Genomic DNA, 23713 nt, shown 5'->3' with positions numbered 1-23713 from the left:
TCAGCTACATCCTAGGGATACAGTGATGAATAAGATAAAATCCTTACCTTTTGGAACATCATAGTCTCCTACAATTCCCTACATGAGATTTCACAAATTAAAATGTCCTTGTGTTGTGGGACTGGTGAGACAAAAGCTGTGGATGGGGAAGAAATGACAACATCTTTTGAAATGCTGTTATATGCCAGGTACAATTAGAAGGGTATCATCCCTAGCCACCCTTTCCAAATAGCTCCCACTCCACCCCTGCTTACTTTTTTTTTCCCCCACCCTGCTATGGGTTTCTTTATCTACTAATCCTCACTTGACATTGTTCAGTGCTCTATCCCCAGCTCTGAGAAGTAGCTGGGATTTGGTAGTTTTTTTTTTTTTTTTTTTTTAGTCATTGCATGAATGAACTTGAGGAGTAGGAATTCTTTTACAAAGGAGACCAAGACTGATGACATAAATGATTTGCTCATGATTGTGCAACTCTTTAGTCTCAAAGCAGGGGTTTCAACCTTTGTATGAAGGCAAAGCCCACCCCTTTAAATGCATACTTCTGTACAGAGGTAGGAATCTTTTGTTAAACATTGTTTGTTAAGTGAAAGACACATGGAGTTGCAGAGATCTTGTCTTCAAGAGCCTGACAGTCTGGTTAGGAAGAAAAGAAAGATCTGGAGATGCAACTCAAAGTGTCTGTCTGTGGAACCAGGATGAGGGTGAGCTGGGCCTGGTGCTGGGTCCTGAAGATCACTCTCCCCTGGCTGGGGTCTGTTGCTCCTGGAAGATGAGTAAACGGAATAAGTAAATTCCTTCAGCGTAGACAGCTTTCCTAAAAGCGCTTTTTCTGAGTCCCTGTTTCCCGTCAGATGCCAGAGAACAGCAGATTCTCCCCCCTTTTTGCAGAGGGAAGATGGTGGAGGGTAGAAGAAAGGCTCATTTTGAAGAACATTTGGAGAATCTGTGGTCTTAGGAAGAAATGGATAGAGAAAAACAAATTGTTAGCAACTGAGGCTGTTCCGCGTAGAAAAGAGGAAAAGTCTGGGAGTGGAGTGTGGGGTGAAGAGCCATCTTCAAAATCTCTCTTCACGGAATTCAGAAGTGTGTTGAACGTCCCCACACTTTCTTGGAAACCATCTGGCGTGTCCTGCCCTTGAAGGACTGTTGGTTCTTCCCGGAGGAGAGGGTTTAGATCGATTCTCTTGGCGCCAACCAGTGGAACCAAAGGGTGAAAGCCTGATGGCAACGCGTTTCTACTCGGTACGAAGAAATGCCTTTAAAACCAGCTGCAGGCAGCAGTCTCAGGAGGTGGTGAATCTGCTTCGAGAGTTTTCCAGCAGAGGCAGGCCTCCCCCGGGGCCCCGCCCGGGAGGGAATCGGCCCCCCCAGGGCCGTGGCACCCCGGTCCGAGGTCGCCGGCCGGGGGGCGGAGAGCGGGAGCGGGTGTGCGCGTGCCACAGGCTGCAGCTGCGCCCCGGGGTCTCCCCTGGGAGCGCCGCGGGGCGGGGCGGGCCGGGCCGGGGAACTGAGCAGTCCTCCGCCGGCGGCTGGGAGCGCGGGAAGGGGCGCAACATGCTCGCGGCTGTCAGGGGCCCCCTGCGCCTCGGCCTGGGGCGCATCTTCCGTTGCGCCCCAGGAGCGCACGGAGAAGCCGCGTGGCGGGCCCTCGCGCCTCCGCGGCCTCCGGGTCTGCCCCGCTACTGTAGCAGCCGTGCCCCCAGCGGCTCTGGGCCCCAAGGTCCGGGGGGAGTCCTGACTGGGAACGACCTGGGAGGGAGGGGATGCGGAGCGGCCGGCGTGGAGCCGGGGCTGGGGTGAGGGAGGGAGGTGGAGGTGTGGGTGCGCACTGAGCCACTGTGCCGTCGGTCTGTCGGTCCCTCCGTCCACCCCTGTCGCTTTCGCAGCAGGGAAGGTGCACCGGGTCCCCGCCGAGTACAAGCCTTCGCAATTCGACAAGAAAATCCTGCTGTGGACCGGACGTTTCAAAACGATGGAGGACATCCCGCCTCGGATCCCGTAAGTGTGGCCTGTGCCGCGCCGCCTGGTGTTTTGCGCCTGTAAGGGGTGCGGGGTCCATCCACCTCCGGACCTGGGCTCTCCTGGGAGCGGAGGAGGCCGCGCTGGTCCACAACATCTACCCCCTTAAGGAATGTGCCTCCCCAGCCTCCCCGTAGTGAGGTTAAATGTCAAGTTCCTTGACTGGACAGTGGGCACATAAGCTTACAGGGAGATTGCTGAAGTTGAGTGAAAACCCAGAAGTTCAGTGGGCACTCGCAGCGTCGCCCAGATACCCGCTCCCAGCGAGCTCCTAGTCGCAAGGCAGCGAAGCACTTAGGCCACACGGAAGACATGGTCCGCCAGTGCGTCCCCGGGTTCCTGAGGGGTCCCCATAGAGGGAGAGGAATTCTGCCGGCGGAACAGATCCCTGCTCCACCCAAGGAAGGATCATGGCTCCCGGGAGGACTGGAGAGTCTCTGGGAGGAAGCCCCATCTATAGGACCTCCTATCTCGGGGCGGGAGACACCTGCTATACAGGGCTCTGCAGCCCACGGAGCGCCGGGTTTACCCGGGCTAGTACTCTGGGACACCAGCATCGCTGGCCTCTTCACCATCCCAAACCCAAGATAGTGGTTCGCTTAAATGATAAAACTCAAGCTGACAGTTTCACCCCAAGGGTAAAGTTAACCTGTAAAAACCGTCTTTCTACAGTTTCAGTGCATGCAAGCCCAAGTTACTTTCCAGAGTTTTCACAAGGGAGCAGATAAAAAAGGGGAGGAAGGAAGGATAAAATCAATCTATTACCTTTTAAGCTGATCTTTTTTTTTTTTTAATGGGGAGACTAGAACTGTAATATCAAATAAGGATTTCAGATGTCCTGTATATTATATTTACATAATGTAAGCAATGCCTATTAGAATGGAAAATGGAAACTGGGCCTATATCTTGTTCTGCTCATATCGACTACACTTTTTTAAATTTAAATTTCTGTTTTGTTAATTGAAGTAAGTTAACACATGTTATGTAAGTTTCAGCTGTACTTGTCTACACTTTTATTACTTTTTATTTACTAGTTATCAAAAGCATCTCAAATAAATGGGAAAAAAAAACATGTGATGCGAAGTGTTCAGTCAGTAATGAATTCTCAAACATTTTGTCACTTTCTTAGATCAAATTATTCAATGAGGAATAGACATGGAATTTGAAAATAACGCAGAATTTGAAAACTGTATTTAGCATTTATTCAACCACAGAGACATTTCTTAATATTATAAAAAAATATTGTTTTCCTTGAAATCTATAGACTCCAAACTACAGACTTAGCCCAAAGCCGAAATTATCCTCAGAGAAGCTAAAACACCATGCTTGATTTTTTGGAATTTTGGGTTTTAGTGCTACAACAGAGTAATCAATACTTCAATAGTAAATAGAAACAAATAAACTGGTAACTAAAAAAAGAAAAAAAATGTAAAGAACTTGCAGTAGTGCAAACTAATGCTCGTCAAAACACAGTAGACCCAGTATTGCATTAATATAGCTCTACGTGTGAAGAGACCCATTTTACAGAAATAATTTAATTGCCCCAGGATCATACTCAAAAGACTTGTTATAAACAGGAGAATTTAACTTTGAATAAGATGCCTAAGAAAGGAATTGTAGTTTGGGGTCAGAAACATGAAAGTGCTTGAATATTTTTCATTTTGCTGTTATATATATATATATATATATATATATATATATATATATATATTTCAAGGCACTGCTGTTTTAGGAGGGCTGTGCCTCCTAAACTGTTAGACTTACAATGTAAACAGCTTTCACTGTGCATGCTCTTAATGGGCATATAATTAATTAATGGGCATATAATAATAATGAACTATAATCATCATACCATACCCTAATGATATTTAATAACTGTGTTTTTCTTCTTTTTTCAGAGCTAAACTAATTTGGTATAGCAGATCAAAGCCAGATGGATGGGTAAAAAAGATCATATCTTTTAGGTTCCATCTGGAACAAAAGTCAGCAACAAATATAATCTAATAATGTTTTCATATGTTCACCCGTTTACAACTAACATCTTAAAACGTACATTAATCTGTCGAAAATCTAAGGAAAAGAGTTAGATATTGGTTTTCTGTGCTCTTTAAAATGGTGGAAAAGTTAAAAGAAAACTTTTCATTTGTAAGCAAAATTGCAACCTGTCTTTCTAAATTTTGTTTTCAGTGCAACTACATTCTATTTAAACTTGACATTAGATATTAAAGAATACTGCTGAACACATTCTCAAGAATCATTCTTTAATTATGTATATCTGTAAACTTCCGCTTCATATTATTCCAAAATGTTAAAGTTTATTTCAGTATAAAAAGCCCACAGGCATGATTACTTTCATAACACTGCTTTGTTAAATAGCACTGCTAAAATCTTAAACAACTTGCCTATAACTTTATTAATAAGACTACCTAGTATTCAAGTAAGTATTTAAAATTTCAGAATAATAATAAGAAAAAGAAGATGGTTTATCTTTTTCTTCAACAAACCTTTGTAATTTTGATCACTTCTTTTGAAAACTTCATGCAAAAGCCACGAAGGAAACACCTTTCCTTTAATAATCATCTTCACAAAATGTGTAATAGTCTCTTTAATCAGGATAGGATGGGAGGGGGCAAGATGAGATCTGGAGGCTAGAGAGGAAGCAAAATGATGAAAATGAGTTTTAAATTTTTTTTTTAACATTTATTTATTTTTGAGACAGAGAGAGATAGAGCATGAATGGGGGGAGGGCCAGAGAGAGAGGGAGACACAGAATCTGAAGCAGGCTCCAGGCTCTGAGTTGTCAGCACAGAGCCTGATGCCGGGCTCGAACTCACGGACCGTGAGATCGTGACCTGAGCGAAGTCGGACGCTCAACCAACTGAGCCACCCAGGCGCCCTGAAAATGAGTTTTAAAAAACACCTGTTTAAAACTAAAAATGAAGCCCCCTTAATAACAGAGGGGTCGAATGAACACAAGTCATTCGAGACATGTATAAGGTTAAATTCTTACCTTTACCCTGATCTGTGGAAAAAAAAAAAAAAAAAAAGATAGGGAGTCAGGCCATAATCTCTAGTAGTTATATTTTGAGCAATTAGAAACTAAATACACTGGGGAGACTGGGTGGATCAGTCAGTTCAGCATCTGACTCTTGATTTTGGCTCAGGTCATGATCTCACGGTTCATGGGTTAGAGCCCTACATCGGGCTCTGCACTGACAATGTGGAGCCTACATGGGATTCTGTCTCCCTCTCTCTCTCTGCCCCTCCCTGCTCACTCTCTATCTTTCCCTCAAAATAAATAAAAATAAACGTTAAAAAAACATTATAAAAGAAAAGAAACTAAATATACTACACTGTGGTTTCATGGTGACTAACATTAATTAAGATGGAAATATACCTGTTAATTTGAAATTGGTAACATAATGGGCTAGCATTTGGATGTCTTCCACATCTGCAGTTTGCATTCAGAGACATCTTTGGAACATTTACATAACAAATGATCGTCTATCATGTCAGTCAGAAAATAATATTATTTCAATATGATTAACAGAATGCACATCTTGGTTTAGGCCAGAAATGATAGATGCTGCAAGAAACAAAGCTCGGGTGAAAGCTTGTTACATAATGATTGGACTCACAATTATCGCCTGTTTTGCAGTGATAGCATCTGCCAAAAGGGTGAGTATCTCTTTAAAATAAAGCTGGACTAGTGAATTTTAAGCAATATTATGAGCTTTGTTCTCAGTTTGGGGATTATTGCTGTGCTTTTAATGTAAGCACGATTGCATCTTAGACACCTTGAGCTGCCCATATATATCTATTCTACAGGAAACAAATTTTTTGAGTCCATGAATGCAAAATACACGGGTAGGAGGAACAAAAGCTCGTTTCCAATTAAAAGATAAAAACAAAAACAGGACAGTTAATAGCCTGGCTAAAATCTGCACAAGAAGTTTGCCGCATGAAAGTTATCCAGACTAGATCATTCCTTAAGTCATGAACTCAATCATAGCTATCGCATAAAATCTTGAAATGGAAATGCAAACGTTGGAAGTGTTCAAGGCCGGCTTGTCGGTATCCTGTATGTGAGCCCTCTCTTTGCCGTCTTCAGTATGTGGTTTCTAGAGAGAAATTAAGAGCTGACTGCTCTCTAATTTTGATTCTTGCTTCCCCAAATCCATCTGCTGAGCACTTTTTACCATGAAGAGCAGCCCCACAATACTGGGAGACAACTAACACATCCCCATGAGTCTTCTCTTCTCCAGTCTTAATTTCTCTATTTTGAGCTCTCTGAACACACTCTAGTTTATCAGAGTCGCTCTTCACTGGGCATTTGCAACTGAATGCACTAGAGCATGACTGCAACTTCTTTGATCATGAACCGTGTTCTAATAGTGCCGCCAGAGTTGGAACTAGATTTTGACAACTTTGTCACACGGAAGAGTTTGCTTCGATCTATACTTCTTCACTCTCTGGGAGTGTGTAGCCAATTACCATTGTGCCTATTCCTGTGATTCTGCCTATCATTACTTTTCAGGTTTTTGAGAGTATCTGAGCCCAGTAATTCACATAGGGCCTGAGGACTGTTAGCTTACTGATGTTATATACATATCCTTTCATTTCTATTAGCTTGGCAGAGAACTTGTGCTTTGAAATTATTCTCATCAAATGGCAAATTTCTTAAATATTTCTTAAGTATTCAAACACGGAAATGAAGAAATTTGGTCATCTCTTCTTTATAACCTACTGTAGATAAAATGACTGTCCACCAAGTTGATGATTCTCTAGCTCCTTCATGACAGACTGGAGGCTGATACTGTCTGGACCCTCCTTGTTTCATAATGTCTTCTCTTTGTTATGCCCCATCTACAGTAGTTCGTTTCTATTTTTTTAATATACCAAGCCCTTTCTCTTCACTAGGCTTTCCTTCCTTCCCCTGGCCTTGCCATAGCTAGCTTATTCCCATTCTCATCAGAGACCTTCTGTGACCACCCCCTCCAAAATGGCCTTGCCCAGGTGCTCACTATTTTGTCATCTTTCTAGCTGCTCATGAATAAGCCATTATACATCAGCAATCTTGTTGATTCCACTTTAAAATATAGCTACCGGAGGCGCTCAGTTGGTTAAGCATCCGACTTCAGCTCAGGTCATGATCTCATGGTTCATGAGTTCCAGCTCTGCATCGGGCTCTGTGCTGATAGCTCAGAGACTGGAGCCCGCTTTGGAGTTGTGTCTCCCTCTCTCTCTGCCCCTCCTCAGCTCATGCCCTGTCTCTCTCTCTCTCTCAAAAATAAACATTAAAAAAATTAAAAATAAAATATACCTGCCATTGGACCACTCCTCACCATCTATCCTATCACCCTGATCTGATTAAATAACTAATGCATATATCTTAACTGAGATTGTGATAGTTGGAGGTGAAGAAAAGGTTAGCAATTTGAAATAATATTTGTGGGAGTAGGAAGGATAGAACTTTGTGGTAAATTTGATATGGGAAAAGACAAGAAAAGGGAAGAAAGAAGTCAAAAAGCCTGGGTTTTTGACTTGAGCAACTAGGTGGATGGTGCCGCTGGAGATGGGTGATGGCTGCCGAAAGAACTGGTAGGCACAACAGTCAAAATACACCAAGTCCTGTACTTTGGATATATTAAATGTGAGGTGCAAGTTAGGCATTCATCAATGTCTATTTTTTTTTTTTTTATTATTCTGCTAAGGACTTCGTGTGCTCTTCAGGCTGAGGACCTATAGCTGGCCTCAATTCTGAAAAAGTCTAAGCTGTTATAACTTCAAATACGGACCCTTCACCCATTCTGTCTATTCTCTCTACCTATCATGAATGTGTGTTGGAACTTCTAATTCTATTCTCCAAGTCTCTTAACCATCTTTTCTACTTTTTTGTTTTCTGTGTCTCTGTACTGCACTTGGATTATTTTCTCAGATCTATTTTCTAGCTAGAGTTCTTGCCTCCTAATTATGATGCTGATCAGCTTTTCTTTTCACAGGTGATCCCCGCCCACCCCCCTCCCCCCCCACCTCCACCGCTGCCCCAGATAAATGCTTAGTTTCCTTGCTAGTTCCTTGGGCTAGTGAGAGGAATTTTAGTCACTTCATTGGTGTACCTGATACTTCCAACTCCAGATCCAAACTCTAGACTCACCTGTTGGTGTAGAGATTAAACTTCCAGCTCACAGCTGTTAAAACCAATATTTTTCCCTAATGTCCCCTTCCTGAAACCATTCCTTCCCATCCTGGCTTCAATCCTTCTTATTTCCCACCAGTTCATGCCTTTTTAGTTTTTTCCATTCCTGGTACCTGAGGATTTACCTTTATTGATTTTTGAGTGTAAGCATTTGAAAGTATTTTTGTTATTTTTTGCCCCAAAATATGTCTTTGTGTGCCAAGAGAGGGTCAGGGCAGATTTCTGACATCAGCTGTCCTGTTGAGTAGAAGTCCAGCAACTTAAATAATTTTTTTTTCTATACCAGAGGATAATTTTTCTTGGATACTATTTTTTTTTTTATTAAAAAATTTTTTTTTCAACGTTTATTTATTTTTGGGACAGAGAGAGACAGAGCATGAACGGGGGAGGGGCAGAGAGAGAGGGAGACACAGAATCGGAAACAGGCTCCAGGCTCTGAGCCATCAGCCCAGAGCCTGACGCGGGGCTCGAACTCACGGACCGTGAGATCGTGACCTGGCTGAAGTCGGACACTTAACTGACTGCGCCACCCAGGCGCCCCTCTTGGATACTATTTGTGACAGACGTTTTAAGTCACTCTTCTTTTCACAGAGTAGTATCTCCTGTGTATGTCCATCTAAAACACAAATTTTTCCAGAGAGTCACATTGCTTTGTTATTTATTTACTTATTTATTTAATTTTTCTTGTTGTTGTGTATTTTTTAGGCTGCAGAACGACACGAGTCCTTAACAAGTTGGAATCTGGCAAAGAAAGCTAAGTGGCGTAAAGAAGCTGCATTGGCTGAACAGGCTAAGGCTAAATGAAACTCGAAGTGACAAAGTGTTGATCAGAATATCATTGCTATTATCAAAAACAATAAAAGATAGATAAAACAATATTTAAGAAGATAATTGCCATGGTTTTATTTGGTGCAAAGAAGCACAAAGTCTTTTTTATTTTTACTCTTTAGGAAAATTTGTATTGAAGTATAACTATATTCAGAAAAGTGCACAAAAGTGTATACAGTCTGATATATATTTACATAATGGACACATCTGCATAATCACTGCCCAGGTCAGGATGCAGAACACAAGTAGTACCCCAGAAACCTCCTTTCTGCCCCCCTGTCAGTCATCACCCTCCCAAGGTAACCATTGTTGTGAGTTTTATCACCATAGATTAGTTTTGCTTGGTTTTGAACTTTATATAAGTAGAATTACACAATATGCACTTGTGAAGGTGGATCCTGATATTCAACATTATGTTGTGAGATCAATCCAAAAATTTTGTGTACCATGAGTTTATTCATTTTCATTTTGTTATAGTTTTCCATTGTATGAATATGCCATAGTTTATCTGGATATTTGGTCCAGTCTTTGGCCATCATAGATAAGCCTAAACTGAGCACTCTGTATGTTGCTCACTAAGGGTTCTTTGGAAATCTAAGCGAATTTTCAACCAAAGTTCCACTCTATTTGGTAATTGGATAATACCTCTGGTTAATCTTTTCACATTATTCCCCGCAATTAGATAAAATAAGTTTGAAAAGTTTTATAAACTAAGAACTATTAATTTCAAAATCTATTCTAAAATGACAAAAATACTAAAACAGTAATTGTATAAGTAATTTAAAGAGACAAAGACATTAAAGAAGAAAAATTGCGTGTCAATCAATGGCCTTCAAAGTTGTTTGAGTAAGCTCTAAAACAACTCTAAAATTATATATCTCCTCCTCACATAATTTTCATTTGGAATCAATAATTTTTAGTCATAAACTTAGGTAGTTGAAACAGTATAATTTCATTTACTGCATATTATGTCTATGTGTGTGTGTGTGTGTGTGTATACATACATATATACACACACACAGAGGGAGAGAGAGAGATTTATTTAAAGGATTGGCTTACAGGTTTGTGGCACTAGCAAATCAGAAATTCGTAGAGCAGACCAACAGGCTGGGAGCTCTCTGGCAGGAACTGAGGCTACAGTCCAAAAGTAGTTTTTTCTTCCTCAGGAGACTTCAGTTATGCTCTGCGGTTCTTTCAACTGATTGGATGAGGCCCAGTCAGACTACTGAAGATATCTTCTTTACTTAAAGTCAACTGGCTATAGATGTTAACCCCCTCTCCAGAATACCTTCGCGGCAACATTTAGATGAGTGTTTAATTAGATAATTAGATACTTTAACCTACTCAAATTGACACATAAAATCAACTATCACAGTGCCTCCAAGAGAGGAGAAGAGAAAATGAGAGAGAGGAGAGAAACTTATGTATTATCTTTAGATCTAAATGAAAAGTAGGAAAAAAAGTCCTTAAAGAATATCTGACCAAGGGGAACCTGGGTGGCTCAGGCAGTTAAGTGTCCAACTCTTGATTTTGGCTCAAGTCATGATCTCTCCATTTCGTAAGTTCAGACCCTGCATTGGGCTCTGTGCTGGCAGCATGGAGCCTGCTTGGGAATCTCTCTCTCTCTCTCTCTCTCTCTCAATCTCTCTCTCTGCACCTCCCCCACATGTACCGTCTTTGCCCCTCTCAAAATTAATAAAACTTAAAAAAAAAAAAAAAACTAACCAAAAGTTTATCATATGTATTTGGGGTCAGAATTCAGGCCATCTGTGTTATGCCCACCCACCAATAAACCCATACCAAATATTTGGCTAAAATAGGACACAACAGAAGCTTTTGAGGTGATAAAAGTGTTCTAAAACCGATTGTAGTAATGCACAACTGTGTAAATTTATGAAAACGCAACCTTACACTTAAATGGGTGAATTTTACGGTATAGAAATTATACCACAATAAAGCTGCTTTTAAGAAAAGTGACTTGAACAACATCCTATGTTTCCAAGGTAGTGAGAAAGGAAGTCCTCACAAGGGAAATATGACAATATCTAGCAACATTGCATATATATTTATTGAACTAGAAATTTACAGTGTTATTCATTGCCACACTCTTTACAGTGGCAAAGACTGAAAACAATTTAAATGTCTAAGGGGTTAATTGAACAAATAATGGTATGTCCACACAATGGAGTACTATGCTGGTACAGTAGAGCATGAAGAGCTCTGTATTCTGCTATGTCATGAGCTACAGAATATACTTGAGTGAAAAAAGTGCATTAGAGAAAAGCATGTGTGCAATGCTATTGTTTAATAAAGGGAGGAAATATGTAAATGTATTTTTACATTAAAAAATGGAAGGATTGGGGTGCCTGGGTAGCTCAGTCAGTTAAGCATCCAACTCTTGATTTCAGCTCAGGTCATGATCTCATGGTTGTGGGATCAAACCCCATGTCAGGGTCTGTGCTGATAGCGTGAAGCGTGTTTGGGAGTCTTTCTCTCCTTCTCTCTCTGCCCCTCTCCCACTGCATGCACTTTCTCCCTTTCTCTCTCTCAAAATAAATAAACATTAAAAAAAATGGAAAGGTAAACTGAAAAAAATATTTTTAATGTGACTTATAGGACAAGGAAGGAAATATGTGGGAGAGGACAGTGATAGAAGCTAAACTTTTCTGAATATATCTTGTTTTATATATTTTACTTTAGACAGTATGGATGTCTCACATAATGATAAAAACATTACGTTCTTTAAAAAAGGCAATCAACTTTTAAAAGCAAAATCAAATGAATAAACTTGTGTATCAAGTTGGCACATGGAGAGTAAATATTTCAAGTGTTTTTTAAAAATCTCTAGTGGGATATATTTGACCTTTAAAAAGAAGTCTCCTCCTCCACCCAAAAACCAAACCCCTGTTTTCAGTAAGCATATTATTAACAATAATATTGATATTGGTAAGAAAACTTCATATACATTGATTAAGCATAAGTAATTAAAAAGTACATTTTTTTCCTAGCTCTGTACATTGAAAAGGCCTAGTTAGCAATGGGCAACCAAGTAGTTGTATGCTCCTAGCACACAGATCTTGATTTCCAAATATCATTTCATACTAACAGAAACGAGGCCTCCTTAGGGAAATGGCTGATCCCAGATGTGGTACAGGAAATATATAAGATGATCCTGGGATATCTGGCCATATCAGAAAATGAATAAGTGAGCTAAGAGGCTATGTCCGAAGGACAAGAATGTGGAAAGCAATCTCCAGTGGAGGGTCCAAGCTTCGAGAAGGAATGGATGAAAAAGAAAAAAAAGTAAAAATACTTAAATCAAAGTAAAAATTGACGGTATATCCTAAAAATATCTAACTTCTGACTCAGAAAAAAAAACTACCTTATAAATTGTAGAGGAGTAGGGTTCTTGCATTGATTGAGAGGAATGCAAAACTATTTAGATTTTTGTTAAGTTAAATATATAAGTTAAGATTCCTAGGGTAACAGGAAAATACGAACTCTCAAACAGGTAGATTTTTTAAAAAATAGATGAATGAAATTAATCAAAAGGTAAAAAGGGGGGAGAAAAGAGAAAAAGGGAAAGAAAAAAAAAGGGGAAACAGAACAAAATAACATGGTCAAAATGAATCCAGATATATCAGTAGTCAGAATAAAGAAAAGAAACTGTGGTAAGAGAAGACAAAGATATGCAGAATGTATTGAAAGCAGTAATATACTGTATACAAAGTACACAACTAAAACAACAATACATATAGACCATTATGAGGACTAAGATATATAGAATACAAAGATGGGGATTTTGTCAATGGAGAAATGAAAACAAATGGACATCCAGCTTCAATACTTTAACTTGGCCAAACGTGGTTGATTGGTCAATAGAGAATGAAACCAAACTATCAACCAGTTATTCTACCGTTTAAGGCAAAATTGCTGACAGCCCATTAGTTGTGCTGTGAAAATGTCTGAAGGGAAACTGCTTTCACCAAAGATGTTTACAGTGAAGTTACCTAGAACAGGGATGGAGAACGGGTTTTTTTCTGTTGTTTTCTGCTTGGTTTTAGTTACATCATTTTATTAACCAAAGTGTTCACTGTCATCTATTTTTCTTTTTAACATTAGTAAATCCTAGACCAAAGGTTTTGTACTCTTTCATTCTATCTACTGGCTGCCTTTTTGGATAGTGGCCATTCTCTAGTGCGCTGGTATAGATTTCACCACAAAAAGCTGTGATTGAAGCTTCACTCTGATCACATTTTCATCTTGCCATAATGGGGCTTCTGTGTCTTCAGCCTTCAGCAGTAAGGTCCATTGTTCCCACAACAACTGAAAAATAAAATATTTTCAGCTAAGTTTCAACTAGTTTGTTTTATTCAAATTCAGTTATCACATAATCTGAAACTAACATTTTGTAATAACTATTCTGTTCTTTTGGCACATAAATTTACCAATTCTCATTTGAACTTGAAAAATATTATACCCATTATAAATTTGTATGCACAAAGTAATGCAGCATCTAAATACATAAAATTGCCAGAACTACAAGGAAAAAGTGGACAAACCCACCATTATCTTGGGAAATTTACATATCTTTCTTAGAAATTGACAAATTTCACTGACTCGTAAATATATTTAAAATGTGAATCAATTAATAATATACATTCTTTTCTAGCATGCATGAAACATTCACTAAAACAGCATATACTAAAACATAAAGCACATTTCATCAACTGTTAAACTATAAGAGTAATCCTATCCCAACTTAGAAATTAATGGCATAATGTTTTTGTTTACTTATTTGTTCATTTATTGTCACAATTTTTTTAAAGTTTGAGGATTTTAAAACATTTCTAAATGATTCACAGATCAAAGAATAAATCATAGTAGAAGTTTAAAAATGCTTAGAATTGAATAAGAAAAAGCTATGTATCAAAACTGTGAAATGCAGCTGAAGTGGTAATTCAAAGTAAATTAATAGCCTCAATATGCATTTCTTAGGAATGAAAGGTTTATAACAAATGTGTTAAACATCCCTAAGAAATTAGAAACAGAAATATAGAATACACCCAAAGGGAATAAAAGATTGGAAATTATAAAACAGCAGAAACTAATGAAGTAAATTAAAACATAGAATATAGAGGGTTGATGTAACTGAATTTGGCAGAGTTGTCAAGATAAGAGATGAAAGGTACAAGAAAACAGTTTAGAAATGATAACAGGGATTAAAGCCAGAGATTTTAAAAAGAACATTATGAATTGGTATGCCATCTTCTGTTCTGGCCAAAATGGAGTAATAGGAATAAGATATACTCTCCTGCCTGAAACAACTGAAAAATTGCACAAAAACATGAAACAACAGTTTCCAGACATTGGACATCAGGCAATGAAGGGCAGTGATCCGTGAAAAAGAGAAAATAAGTTAGTTGGGCTCTGTAATTGTTCCACTTTACTGCCTAGAGAGTTTCAAGACTGCAGGGTGTGGACAGGAAACCTAGGTGGAGTCTAGAATTTTCTCAGAGTTGAAGACAAGGGCCAGGAAGCCAGGGAAGATAAGACAATTAGATTTCACAGGGTAGGGAACCAAAATGATAAAGCTGCGCAGAGAGCTCTAGACACCTGAGCTGAGTGACCACTACCCATGGTCATGAAAAGAACCAGCTGAAAGAATAAGGAGAAACAATTTTTTGTTTGGAGCTTACACATGGCCAAGAATGGTTTGAGTTCCACTGGCCCAACTAAAAACTCTCATATTTGGCAGACTAGCAGAGTCTAGTCTATCAGAATGATATTGCCTCAGGACTCTGATAGAGTCTATCAGAATGATATTGCCTCAGGAATAAAATAAAGGCTGTTCTGTGCCTGCCTTACAAAGTTTAAAAGCAAGACTGTAAGGGATCAAAGTGTCTTCAAGTAACTTCATTGTGTCCAATAACAAAGCTTAAGAATATATGCAGGAAATCCTTATCTAATAGCCAAAAAAGTAAAATTCACAATGCCTGGTTAACAGCACAAAATTACCAGACATGAAAAGAATGCATGCAAATGGAAAATATAAACCATAATGAAGAAAAAGAAGAAAAACAAAAACAGAGCACATTAGAATTAGCAGATAAGTACAACGTATCAGCTATAATCATACCCTCTGTGTTCAACACAGTACAGAAAAGCTTGAGCATAAGAAGAAATATGGGAGATATGAAACAGACCCAAGTAGAACTGTTAAAGAGGAAATATACAAAGTCTGACATGAAAAATACACTAATGGAATTAAGAGCAAATTAGATACAACAGAAGACAAGATTAGTGGCTTCAAAGACAAAGCAATGAAAACTATCCAAAATGAAACACACAGAGAGAGAGAGACATGAACAAAGCATCAGTATTAGAGGTATGACTATTTTGAGCAGCCTAATACAAATGGAATTGGAATTGAAAAAATATTGGAAGAAATGAGTTGAAATGTTTCCAAACTTGATGAAAACTATAAACTCAAAAACCCAAGAAGCTCAGCTAACTGCAAGAACAAGAAACATGAAAAAAGGCAAACCAAAACACATCATAATCAAATTGCTTAAAATCAGTGATGAAGAAAAAAATGTTAAAGCAGTCAAAGAAAAAGTTAACATTACTTACAAAGGAACAAAGATAAGAATGACAGCAAAATTCTTATCAGGTAAAGGCAAGTCAGAAGACACTGGAGCAACATCTTAAAGGGGAAAAAATTTTTTTAAAATTCTACATCCAACAAAAATCTTTCAAAAATGAAGATGAAGTAAGGACTTACTCAGGCATACAAAAGCTGATGTATTCACCACTAGCAAACTTATAAAACAAAAATGTTAAAGTCCTTCATGTAGAAGGAAAATGATACCAGATAGAAATCTACATCTACACAAAGAATTGAAGAGCACTAGGAATGGTAACTATGCAGGCAAATATAAAAAACTTCATACATTTTTAAACCTCCTTTAAGAATAGTTGACTAAAGGGGTGCCTGGGTGGCTCAGTCAGTTCAGCGTCTGACTTCGGCTAGATCATGATCTCACAGCTCTGTGAGTTCGAGTCCCGGGCTCTGTGCTGATGGCTCGGAGCCTGGAGCCTGCTTCGGATTCTGTGTCTCCCTCTCTCTCTGCCCCTAACCCACTCACATTCTGTCTCTGTCTCTCTCAAAAAGAAATAAACATTAAAAAAAATTTAAGAATAGTTGACTAAAGCAAAAATTTATGGCTAAACAATAAATGTATTAGGGAGTTTATGACATATAGAGAAGAAAAATGTATGACAACAGGACAAAGGCAGAGAAGGAGACAAGGGAAGTATACTGTACTCAAGCTGCTTATACCAGTGTTGTCAAACAGAAAAATAACACCACATAGGAAATTTATAATTTTCTAATAGCCATGTTAAAAAGTAAAAATAATCAGTAAAATGAATTTTAATGGAATTTAACTCAGTATGTTCAAAATAGTATTTTAGCAAGTAACCATAATATAAAAATAATTAATAAGATATTTTATATTACTTTTTCCTTTTTAAATCTTTGAGACCCAACATGGATTTTACATCTCAGTTCAAAGACTAAATTTTGATTGGAAATAGTCTATATTTACACTTCATAAAATGTATAGTCAAAACAAAAATTCCCATACCTAAGTTGTGCCAAATATACTTAGGTTTTCTAATAACCAAGTAAAGTTATCAGTTTTTATTTTTAACTTTATTAAAATAAAATAACATTAAAAATTCAATTTCTCAGTGGTACTACCACATCTCAAGTGCTCAAAAGTACAGTGTTTTATGTTATATGCTTCTGTATTACTTGAAAGTAGCCAGAGTGAAAAATGGCTATTTTAAATCCTTTATAAAGCAACCAATAAAAAATGAAAAATAAATATTAAAGAGTTACAGCTAATAAGTCAACAAAGGAGATGAAATGGAAAACTAAAAAATACCTAGCTAATCCAAAACTGTGTAGAAAAAGCAAAAGCAGACCAGAAAAAAAAAAAAAAAAAAGGGACAAAAAGCAAATAGGTCTAAATTAAATCAATAATCATGATCATTGTTAATGATTTATAAACACTCCATTGAAAATGCAGAGATTCTCAGCATAAAAAAGCAAAATCCGTATCTTGGATTAGTAGATAAGTACAAGAAACACACTTTATAAAGGAGGAAATTGATTAAAAGTAAAAAGATGGAAAAGATATACTATGCTAAAACAAAAGTAAGTAAGAATGGCTATATTAACATCAAAGTGGATTTCAGAGCGAAGAATATTACCAAACATAGAGGGTTATTGGATAAAGGGGACAATTCATGATAACTAAAATGTGGAAATAACCCAAATGTCCATCAACCAATGAATGGATAAATAAAATGTGTTATATCCATACAATGGAATATTATTCAGTAATAAAAAAGGAATGAAATATCAATATATGTTACAACATGGACTAAACACTAAAAACATTTATGCTAAGTGAAAGTGAGTCACAAAATAAAATGTTCTACAATTGATTATGGTGATACTTACACATCTGTATGAATATAGAAACCACTGAATTGTATACTCTAAGTGGATACATTGTATGGTATGTAGGTGAATATCTCAAATAAAACTTTTTTTTTTTAAAGAAAATAGCATGTCCTTGATACCTGAACAGGAAAAATTTTTGAGGTGAACATTACATCAAGATTTTATGTCTTCATAATATAGCAAAATATGAAGCTTAGAACTAGATCGCTCGGTCCTTTCTCTTCTCATCTCCTCTCAGTTCAAAATGTTTGCATCTCTTAATAGCCAGCATTCTCTTAGATCTGCAGTTGGGCTAAACACATTCAAGCCTCAGCACAATCTTCTTTGTAGTTTCATAATTTTTCCGGAAAATTGGCTTAGTCTACCTACCATAGCCACTCTGCTTCCCGTCATAACGCTGCTTTCCCTGGGCACAAAGAGAATCTTTGCCTTTCTTGTACTGTGTCACTTGTGTGTTTTAGGAATGTTCACATGGTTGCCAGAGTGCTGTCAGCACCTAAAACTGAACAGGGACAATTTAATGTAAAGAGATTAGTAATGAGGGATTGGCTACTCCTGGTAAAGAGAAGTCTGATAAATAACAGGATATGTAGGGAACAGCCACTATGTCTGAGGCAAAGTCAGTATCCAAGGAAGTAATCAATTTGGAATAGGTCTCCCTCCAGCAAGGCTAAGATTTGGACCTCATTGGTATGTAGCATTACTGGATGGCAGAAAAGTTCTTTGGGTGTCTCAGGCTGAGGCTGGCAAGCAGAAAACTGTCCACTGAGGTGCCAACAAAACTAACCAGTAAGTTGCTCTCAAGGGGTGCTGGAGGAGCTCCCTAGAAAGTTGCTTCCAAGGGCTACTTAATGTCACTGAGAAGTTGCCCACTGGGATGCCTGCAAGGCTCCCTGCAAGCCTGCTGGGGCAACAGTGAAACTAGCTGGGACACCCCCTACAGGGAGCCTGTGCAACTTGCTAGAAAACGAGGTGGGTCACTGGGGTAAGTCTCCAGTGGGCTGCCTGTGAGAGTGCCACTGAACTGGTTGGGAAGTGGACTAGAGGTGCCAATGAAACTCACCAGGAAGCTGCCTGCAGAAGTAGCACTGACACTAGGCTGGAGGTGAGACGCTGTAGTCTTCTGCACAGTGGCTGAGCATCATAGGAACAAAAGCTAGGAAAAGCAAACTAGGAATAGGTCATGAAACTTTTTCCTCCTTCAGTGTCCCTCCAGGGCCTTCTACCGACAAAGGAGAAATGTTTACGAGGTCCTGGACCAATATCAAAAAGTAGGTTGGGGAAGTGTGCATTTGGAGCTTAAAAGCAATAAAATGATAATTGACACATTGGGTACATCTTAAAATAGGTTCAATACTGGAAAGTCTATTTTTCAACATATCAACAGTGGAAAGCCATAGGTTTATTCACGATGCAGAGAAAAATTGGATGAATTTCAACTCCATTCAGGTTAAAAACAGAATAAAATAAAAACCTTACATTAGGGAAAAAAGAGTACATTTTAAATGATGGAAGTTATCTACAAAAAACATACAGTTATCATTATTCATGGTAGTTATTGTATAAAGTTGCTGCAAACACTGAATTAGCAAGTATTGAATCATTACTCCTAGGGGAAAATACAGGGTTAGGTTCCTGTGAACCTCTGGTAATATGTTTGTCAACCAAACAATACACACCCTATTCTATAGGTGTTTCTCTTTAAAAACTATATATATGTGATTCATTAACATTGAACTCACAGCCTACAGAATTGTAACTCATGCCTCAACAAAGCGTAACTAACAAATGTGTTTTCTGTCAAGACACATCACTCACAAGGGGCTACTGGGTGGCTCAGTTGGTTAAGCATCTGACTTCTGCTCAGGTCATGATCTCACAGTTTGTGAGTCCCACTTGGGGGAGCTCGAGACCTGCATCAGGTGAGTTCGTGAGCTCCAGCCCTGCTTTGGGGTGAGTCCCACTTCTTTGTCTCTTCCTCTCTCTCTCTCTGCCCCTCATGGGATTCTTTCTCTCCCTCTCTCTGCCCCTCCCTCACTTGTGCCCTCTCTCTCTCAAAAAAAAAAAAAAAAAAAAAAAAAAAAAAAAAGACACATCAGTCACATAAATAAATAAATAAATAAATAAATAAATAAATAAATAAATAGAAAGCAGTCACACTGTTTTCTTGCACTTAGGAGCACTAGACAGCACTTCAGCAATATACTTGGAGGCCATTTTAAACAGCAAAATCAACAACAACAAAAAAAAACACAAGACACATGGCACTAAATAGGTCATGAAAGGATAGCTGTTTGTAGTATGAAGGCTGAAATAAGAGAGCAGAGCATTGCTTTGTTCAACCTCAGCTGGGAACATGTGTCCTGGGTGACTCGATTTTTTCACCACTATGCACAATGTCCACAAATGACCATGAAAATGTCAGGGGTATTGATTTTAAGGAGTGGGCAAATTTGATAACACAGAATCTCCAAATACAAACTTCACCTACTACATCATCAGTGGTGAAACATTAAATGCATTTAAGAAAATAATAACAAGTTTAAAATGCCTGCTACTATTACTTCTAATCAATATCATACTAGAGGTCATGACTTAATGCAACAAGAAACAGAAACAAGGATTTGAAATGAATGTCATTACAGTTAATATTATCTACAAAACCCCAAAATCATCTACAAATTGGAACTAATTTAGCAAGGTTGTTAGATATGATTAATATGCAAAATTCAATTGGAGTTCTATACCCCAGGAACAATTTGGAAATTTTTAGTTAACAAGAAATGCTTTACAACAATGAAAAACATGAGGGTCCTACCCAGGAGTAAACTTAAAAGATGTTAATGATTTTTGTGAAGAAAACTGAAAAAAAGATTTTTGAAATACAGCAAGGAAGCTCTAAGTAAATGGTAAGCTATAACTTGCTAATGAGTAGTAAAAGAATAATTAAGATGTTAACTCCTCCAAAATTGTCCTCTAGATTAAATGCAATTTCAGCCAAAATCCCTATGGGGCTTTTCACAGAATTTAAGAAGTGAATTCTTTATGTGGAAATGCAAAGAGCTATGACAATCCTGAAAAACAGAAGACTTGCCTTACCAGATAATCATGATGTAGTCACAAAATGCAATAGTATACAGCAAAGAAAAAGAACCATAGGTATATGTATATATGGATGTATCTCAAAAATTGTTAACATTGAGCTAAAAAATCATAGAATATATAAAATATTCCATTTTATACATTTCAAAAACAGGGAAGTGAAACTATATATTTTAGGTATACATAAACATGACATAAAAAAAACGAAGGCACACATAACACCCAGTGCTCATCCCAACAAGTGTCCTCCTTAATGCCTATCACCCATTTAGCCCATCATCCCCCCACTCAATATTCCACCAGCAGCCCTCAGTTTGTTCTCTATATTTAAGAGAACACTTATGGGTTGTCTCCCTCTGTTTTTTTCTTATTTTTGCTTCCCTTCCCCTATGTTCATCTGTTTTGTTTCTCAAATTCCACATACGAGTGAAATTATATGATATTTATCTTTATCTGGCTAATTTCGCTTAGCATAACGTACTCTAGTCCATCCATGCTGTTGCAAATGGTAAGATTTTATTTGATTGTCGAGTAATATTCCACTGTATACATATACCTCGTGTTCTTTATCCATTCATCAGTCAATGGACATTTGGGCTCTTTCCATAATTTGGATATTGTTGATAGCACTTCTATAAACACTGGGGTGCATGTGCCCCTTCAAATAAGCCTTTTTGTATCCTTTGGTTAAATACCTCGTAGTGCAATTGCTGGGTCGTAGGGCAGTTCTATTTTTAATTTTTTTGAGGAAGCTCCATACTGTTTTCCAGAGTGGCTGCACCAGTTTGCATTCCTACCAGGAGTGCGCAAAAGGGTGCCTCTTTCTCCGCATCCTCACCAACATCTGTTGTTACTGAGTTAATTTTAGCCATTGTGACAGGTGTGAGGTGGCATCTCATTGTGGTTTTTACTTGTATTTCCCTGATGATGAGCGATGTTGAACATCTTATCATGCGCCTGTTAGCCATCTAGATGTCTTCTTTGGAAAAGTGTCTATTCATGTCTTTTGTCCATTTCTTCACTGGATTATTTGGTCTTTGGGTGTGGAGTTTGACAAGTTCTTCATAGATTTTGGATACTACCCCTTTATCTGATATGTCATTTGCAAATACCTTCTCCCATTCCATTGGTTGCCTTTTAGTTTTTATGATTGTTTCCTTTGCTGTTCAGAAGCTTTTTATCTTGATGAGGCCCCAAAAGTTCATTTTTGCTTCTGTTTCCCTTGCCTCCGGAGACATGCTGAGTAAGAATTTGCTGTGGTCGAGGTCAAAGAGGTTGTTGCCTATTTTCAACTCTGGGATTTTGATGGCTTCCTAAGGTTTAGGTCTTTCGTCCGTTTTGAGTTTATTTTTGTGTATGGTGTGAGGAAGTGGTCCAGGTTCATTCTTCTGCATGTCGCTGTCCAGTTTTCTCACCACCATTTGCTGAAGAGACTTTTTTTCCACTGACTATTCTTTCCTGCTTTGTCAAACGTTAGTTGGCCATGTTTGTGGACCCATTTCTAGGCTCTCTATTCTGTTCCACTGATCTATGTATCTGTTCTTGTGCCAGTACCATACTTGTCATTATGATTATAGCTTTGTAATACAGCTTGAAGTCTGGAATTGTCATGTCTCTAGCTTTGTTTTTGTTTTTTGTTTTCAACATTACTTTGGCTATTCAGGGTCTTTTCTGGTTCCATACAAATTTTAGAATTGTTTGTTCTGGCTCTGTGAGGAATGCTGGTGATATTTTGATAGGGATTGCATTGAATATGTAGATTGCTTTGGGTAGTATCAACATTTTAACAATATTTGTTCTTCCAATCCATTAGAATGGAATGTTTTCCTTTTTGTGTGTCTTCAATTTCTTTCACAAGCTTTCTACAGTTTTCAGTGTATAGATTTTTCACCTCTTTGGTACTTAATGGGTTTTCACCTCTTAGGTATTTTATGTTTTTTGGTGCAATTGTAAATGGCATTGATTCCTTGATTTCTCTTTCTGCTGCTTCATTATTGGTGTATAGAAATGCAACTGATTTCTGTACATTGATTTTATATCCTGCAATGTTGCTGAATTCATCTATCAGTTCCAGCAGTTTTTTGATGGAGTCTTTTGGGTTTTCCACATAGCATATATGTCATCTGTGAAGAGTGAGTTTGACTTCCTCCTTGCTCATTTGGAGGCCTTTTCTTTTTGTTCTCTGATTGCTGAGGCTCGGACTTCCAACACTGTATTGAGTAACAGTAGTAAAACACTCAATGTTTAAATAGTAGGCACTTTTGGGCATTACACCTCAAACTGCCTACTGTCTCCAAATTAAAATGGTTGTGCATTAACTACTGAGCATTCCAAGTTGTTTATTTGGTGGGGTTGCCCCCAATCAACATTTTAGTTCTGGTGGTGCTTTCCAGCTAGTACGATTATTTCAAAGTTTTATTTCATAACAAAATGGAAAATTGGAATGTTAAAGTGCTAATAATAATGATATGATGTAAAGCTCTCCTAAAACTTAAACTACTGAAATATAAAATTTATTTGATGTGCTAAAAGCAGGGAATCATGTACTCACTGAACTTAGTCAACTCTTCAAATATGAATGAAAAGAAAATCAAAGAACGTACATTAAATTGACCAAACACATCATTAAAGGATATACTTAGGAATTTCTGGGAAGGGAATGGCACAGTCTATTGTTTGACCTCTACATTGCACTTTCAGAAATTCATTTGCCACTAAAATTGCAGACTGCCTTACTGAAAGTAAGGTACCCTAAATATAACCGATCCAATTCCTTTCGCTACTCTGTAATTAACATAGTTTCAAATACTGAAAGAAATGAAGCCAGGCAAAGCGACAAGCAGCAGCAGCAAACAAAAGCTCTAAGCTAGGGAGGCTTAGGCTTGGCTACGGTGTGGACCATGTGTCCCAGAGTACATTAAGAAAGTTAAACTGGACATTCCCTCCAATTTCTATTTATCTGGTTTAAAACTCTTCCCCTTAAATAAATGCACAGTATTGCGTTAAAATAACAGAAAAGGAAAAAAATA

At 38.1% G+C, this 23713-nt stretch overlaps 1 protein-coding gene and 1 long non-coding RNA gene across 3 annotated transcripts; one reads left to right on the top strand and one right to left on the bottom strand.

Annotated features, from left to right (window-relative positions):
• The first annotated feature begins 1313 nt into the window (after nt 1-1313).
• On the top strand, nt 1314-9093 carry FAM162B (family with sequence similarity 162 member B). 2 transcript variants are annotated; one of them, XM_045499379.1, is made up of 4 exons: nt 1314-1720; nt 1890-1998; nt 5589-5697; nt 8924-9093. In XM_045499379.1, exons 1-4 carry the CDS (start codon nt 1555-1557, stop codon nt 9020-9022), a joined length of 483 nt encoding a protein of 160 aa, XP_045355335.1. In that variant the 5' UTR covers nt 1314-1554; the 3' UTR covers nt 9023-9093. The 2 variants fall into 2 exon arrangements, with proteins under 2 accessions (XP_045355335.1, XP_045355334.1); XM_045499378.1 differs by having other exon boundaries at nt 1321-1720; nt 1887-1998.
• Nucleotides 9094-11556: 2463 nt separating this feature from the next.
• LOC123608918 lies at nt 11557-19266 on the bottom strand. Its single transcript, XR_006717515.1, has 3 exons — nt 18646-19266; nt 17952-18084; nt 11557-13372 (listed from the first exon to the last, which is right to left on the bottom strand). It is a non-coding gene; the product is annotated as an uncharacterized LOC123608918 (long non-coding RNA).
• Between the last annotated feature and the right edge of the window lie 4447 nt (nt 19267-23713).

Source organism: Leopardus geoffroyi, chromosome B2, assembly GCF_018350155.1.
Source record: "Leopardus geoffroyi isolate Oge1 chromosome B2, O.geoffroyi_Oge1_pat1.0, whole genome shotgun sequence".
NCBI lineage: Eukaryota > Metazoa > Chordata > Mammalia > Carnivora > Felidae > Leopardus > Leopardus geoffroyi.
This window is presented reverse-complemented; position numbering and strand designations above follow the sequence as displayed.

Coding starts and splice junctions, on each gene's coding strand:
- FAM162B (XM_045499378.1), top strand. CDS start 1,555: ATGCTCGCGGCTGTCAGGGGCCCCCTGCGCCTCGGCCTGGGGCGCATC. Junction 1,721..1,886: donor CAGCGGCTCTGGGCCCCAAG/GTCCGGGGGGAG, acceptor TCGCTTTCGCAG/CAGGGAAGGTGCACCGGGTC. Junction 5,698..8,923: donor TGATAGCATCTGCCAAAAGG/GTGAGTATCTCT, acceptor TGTATTTTTTAG/GCTGCAGAACGACACGAGTC.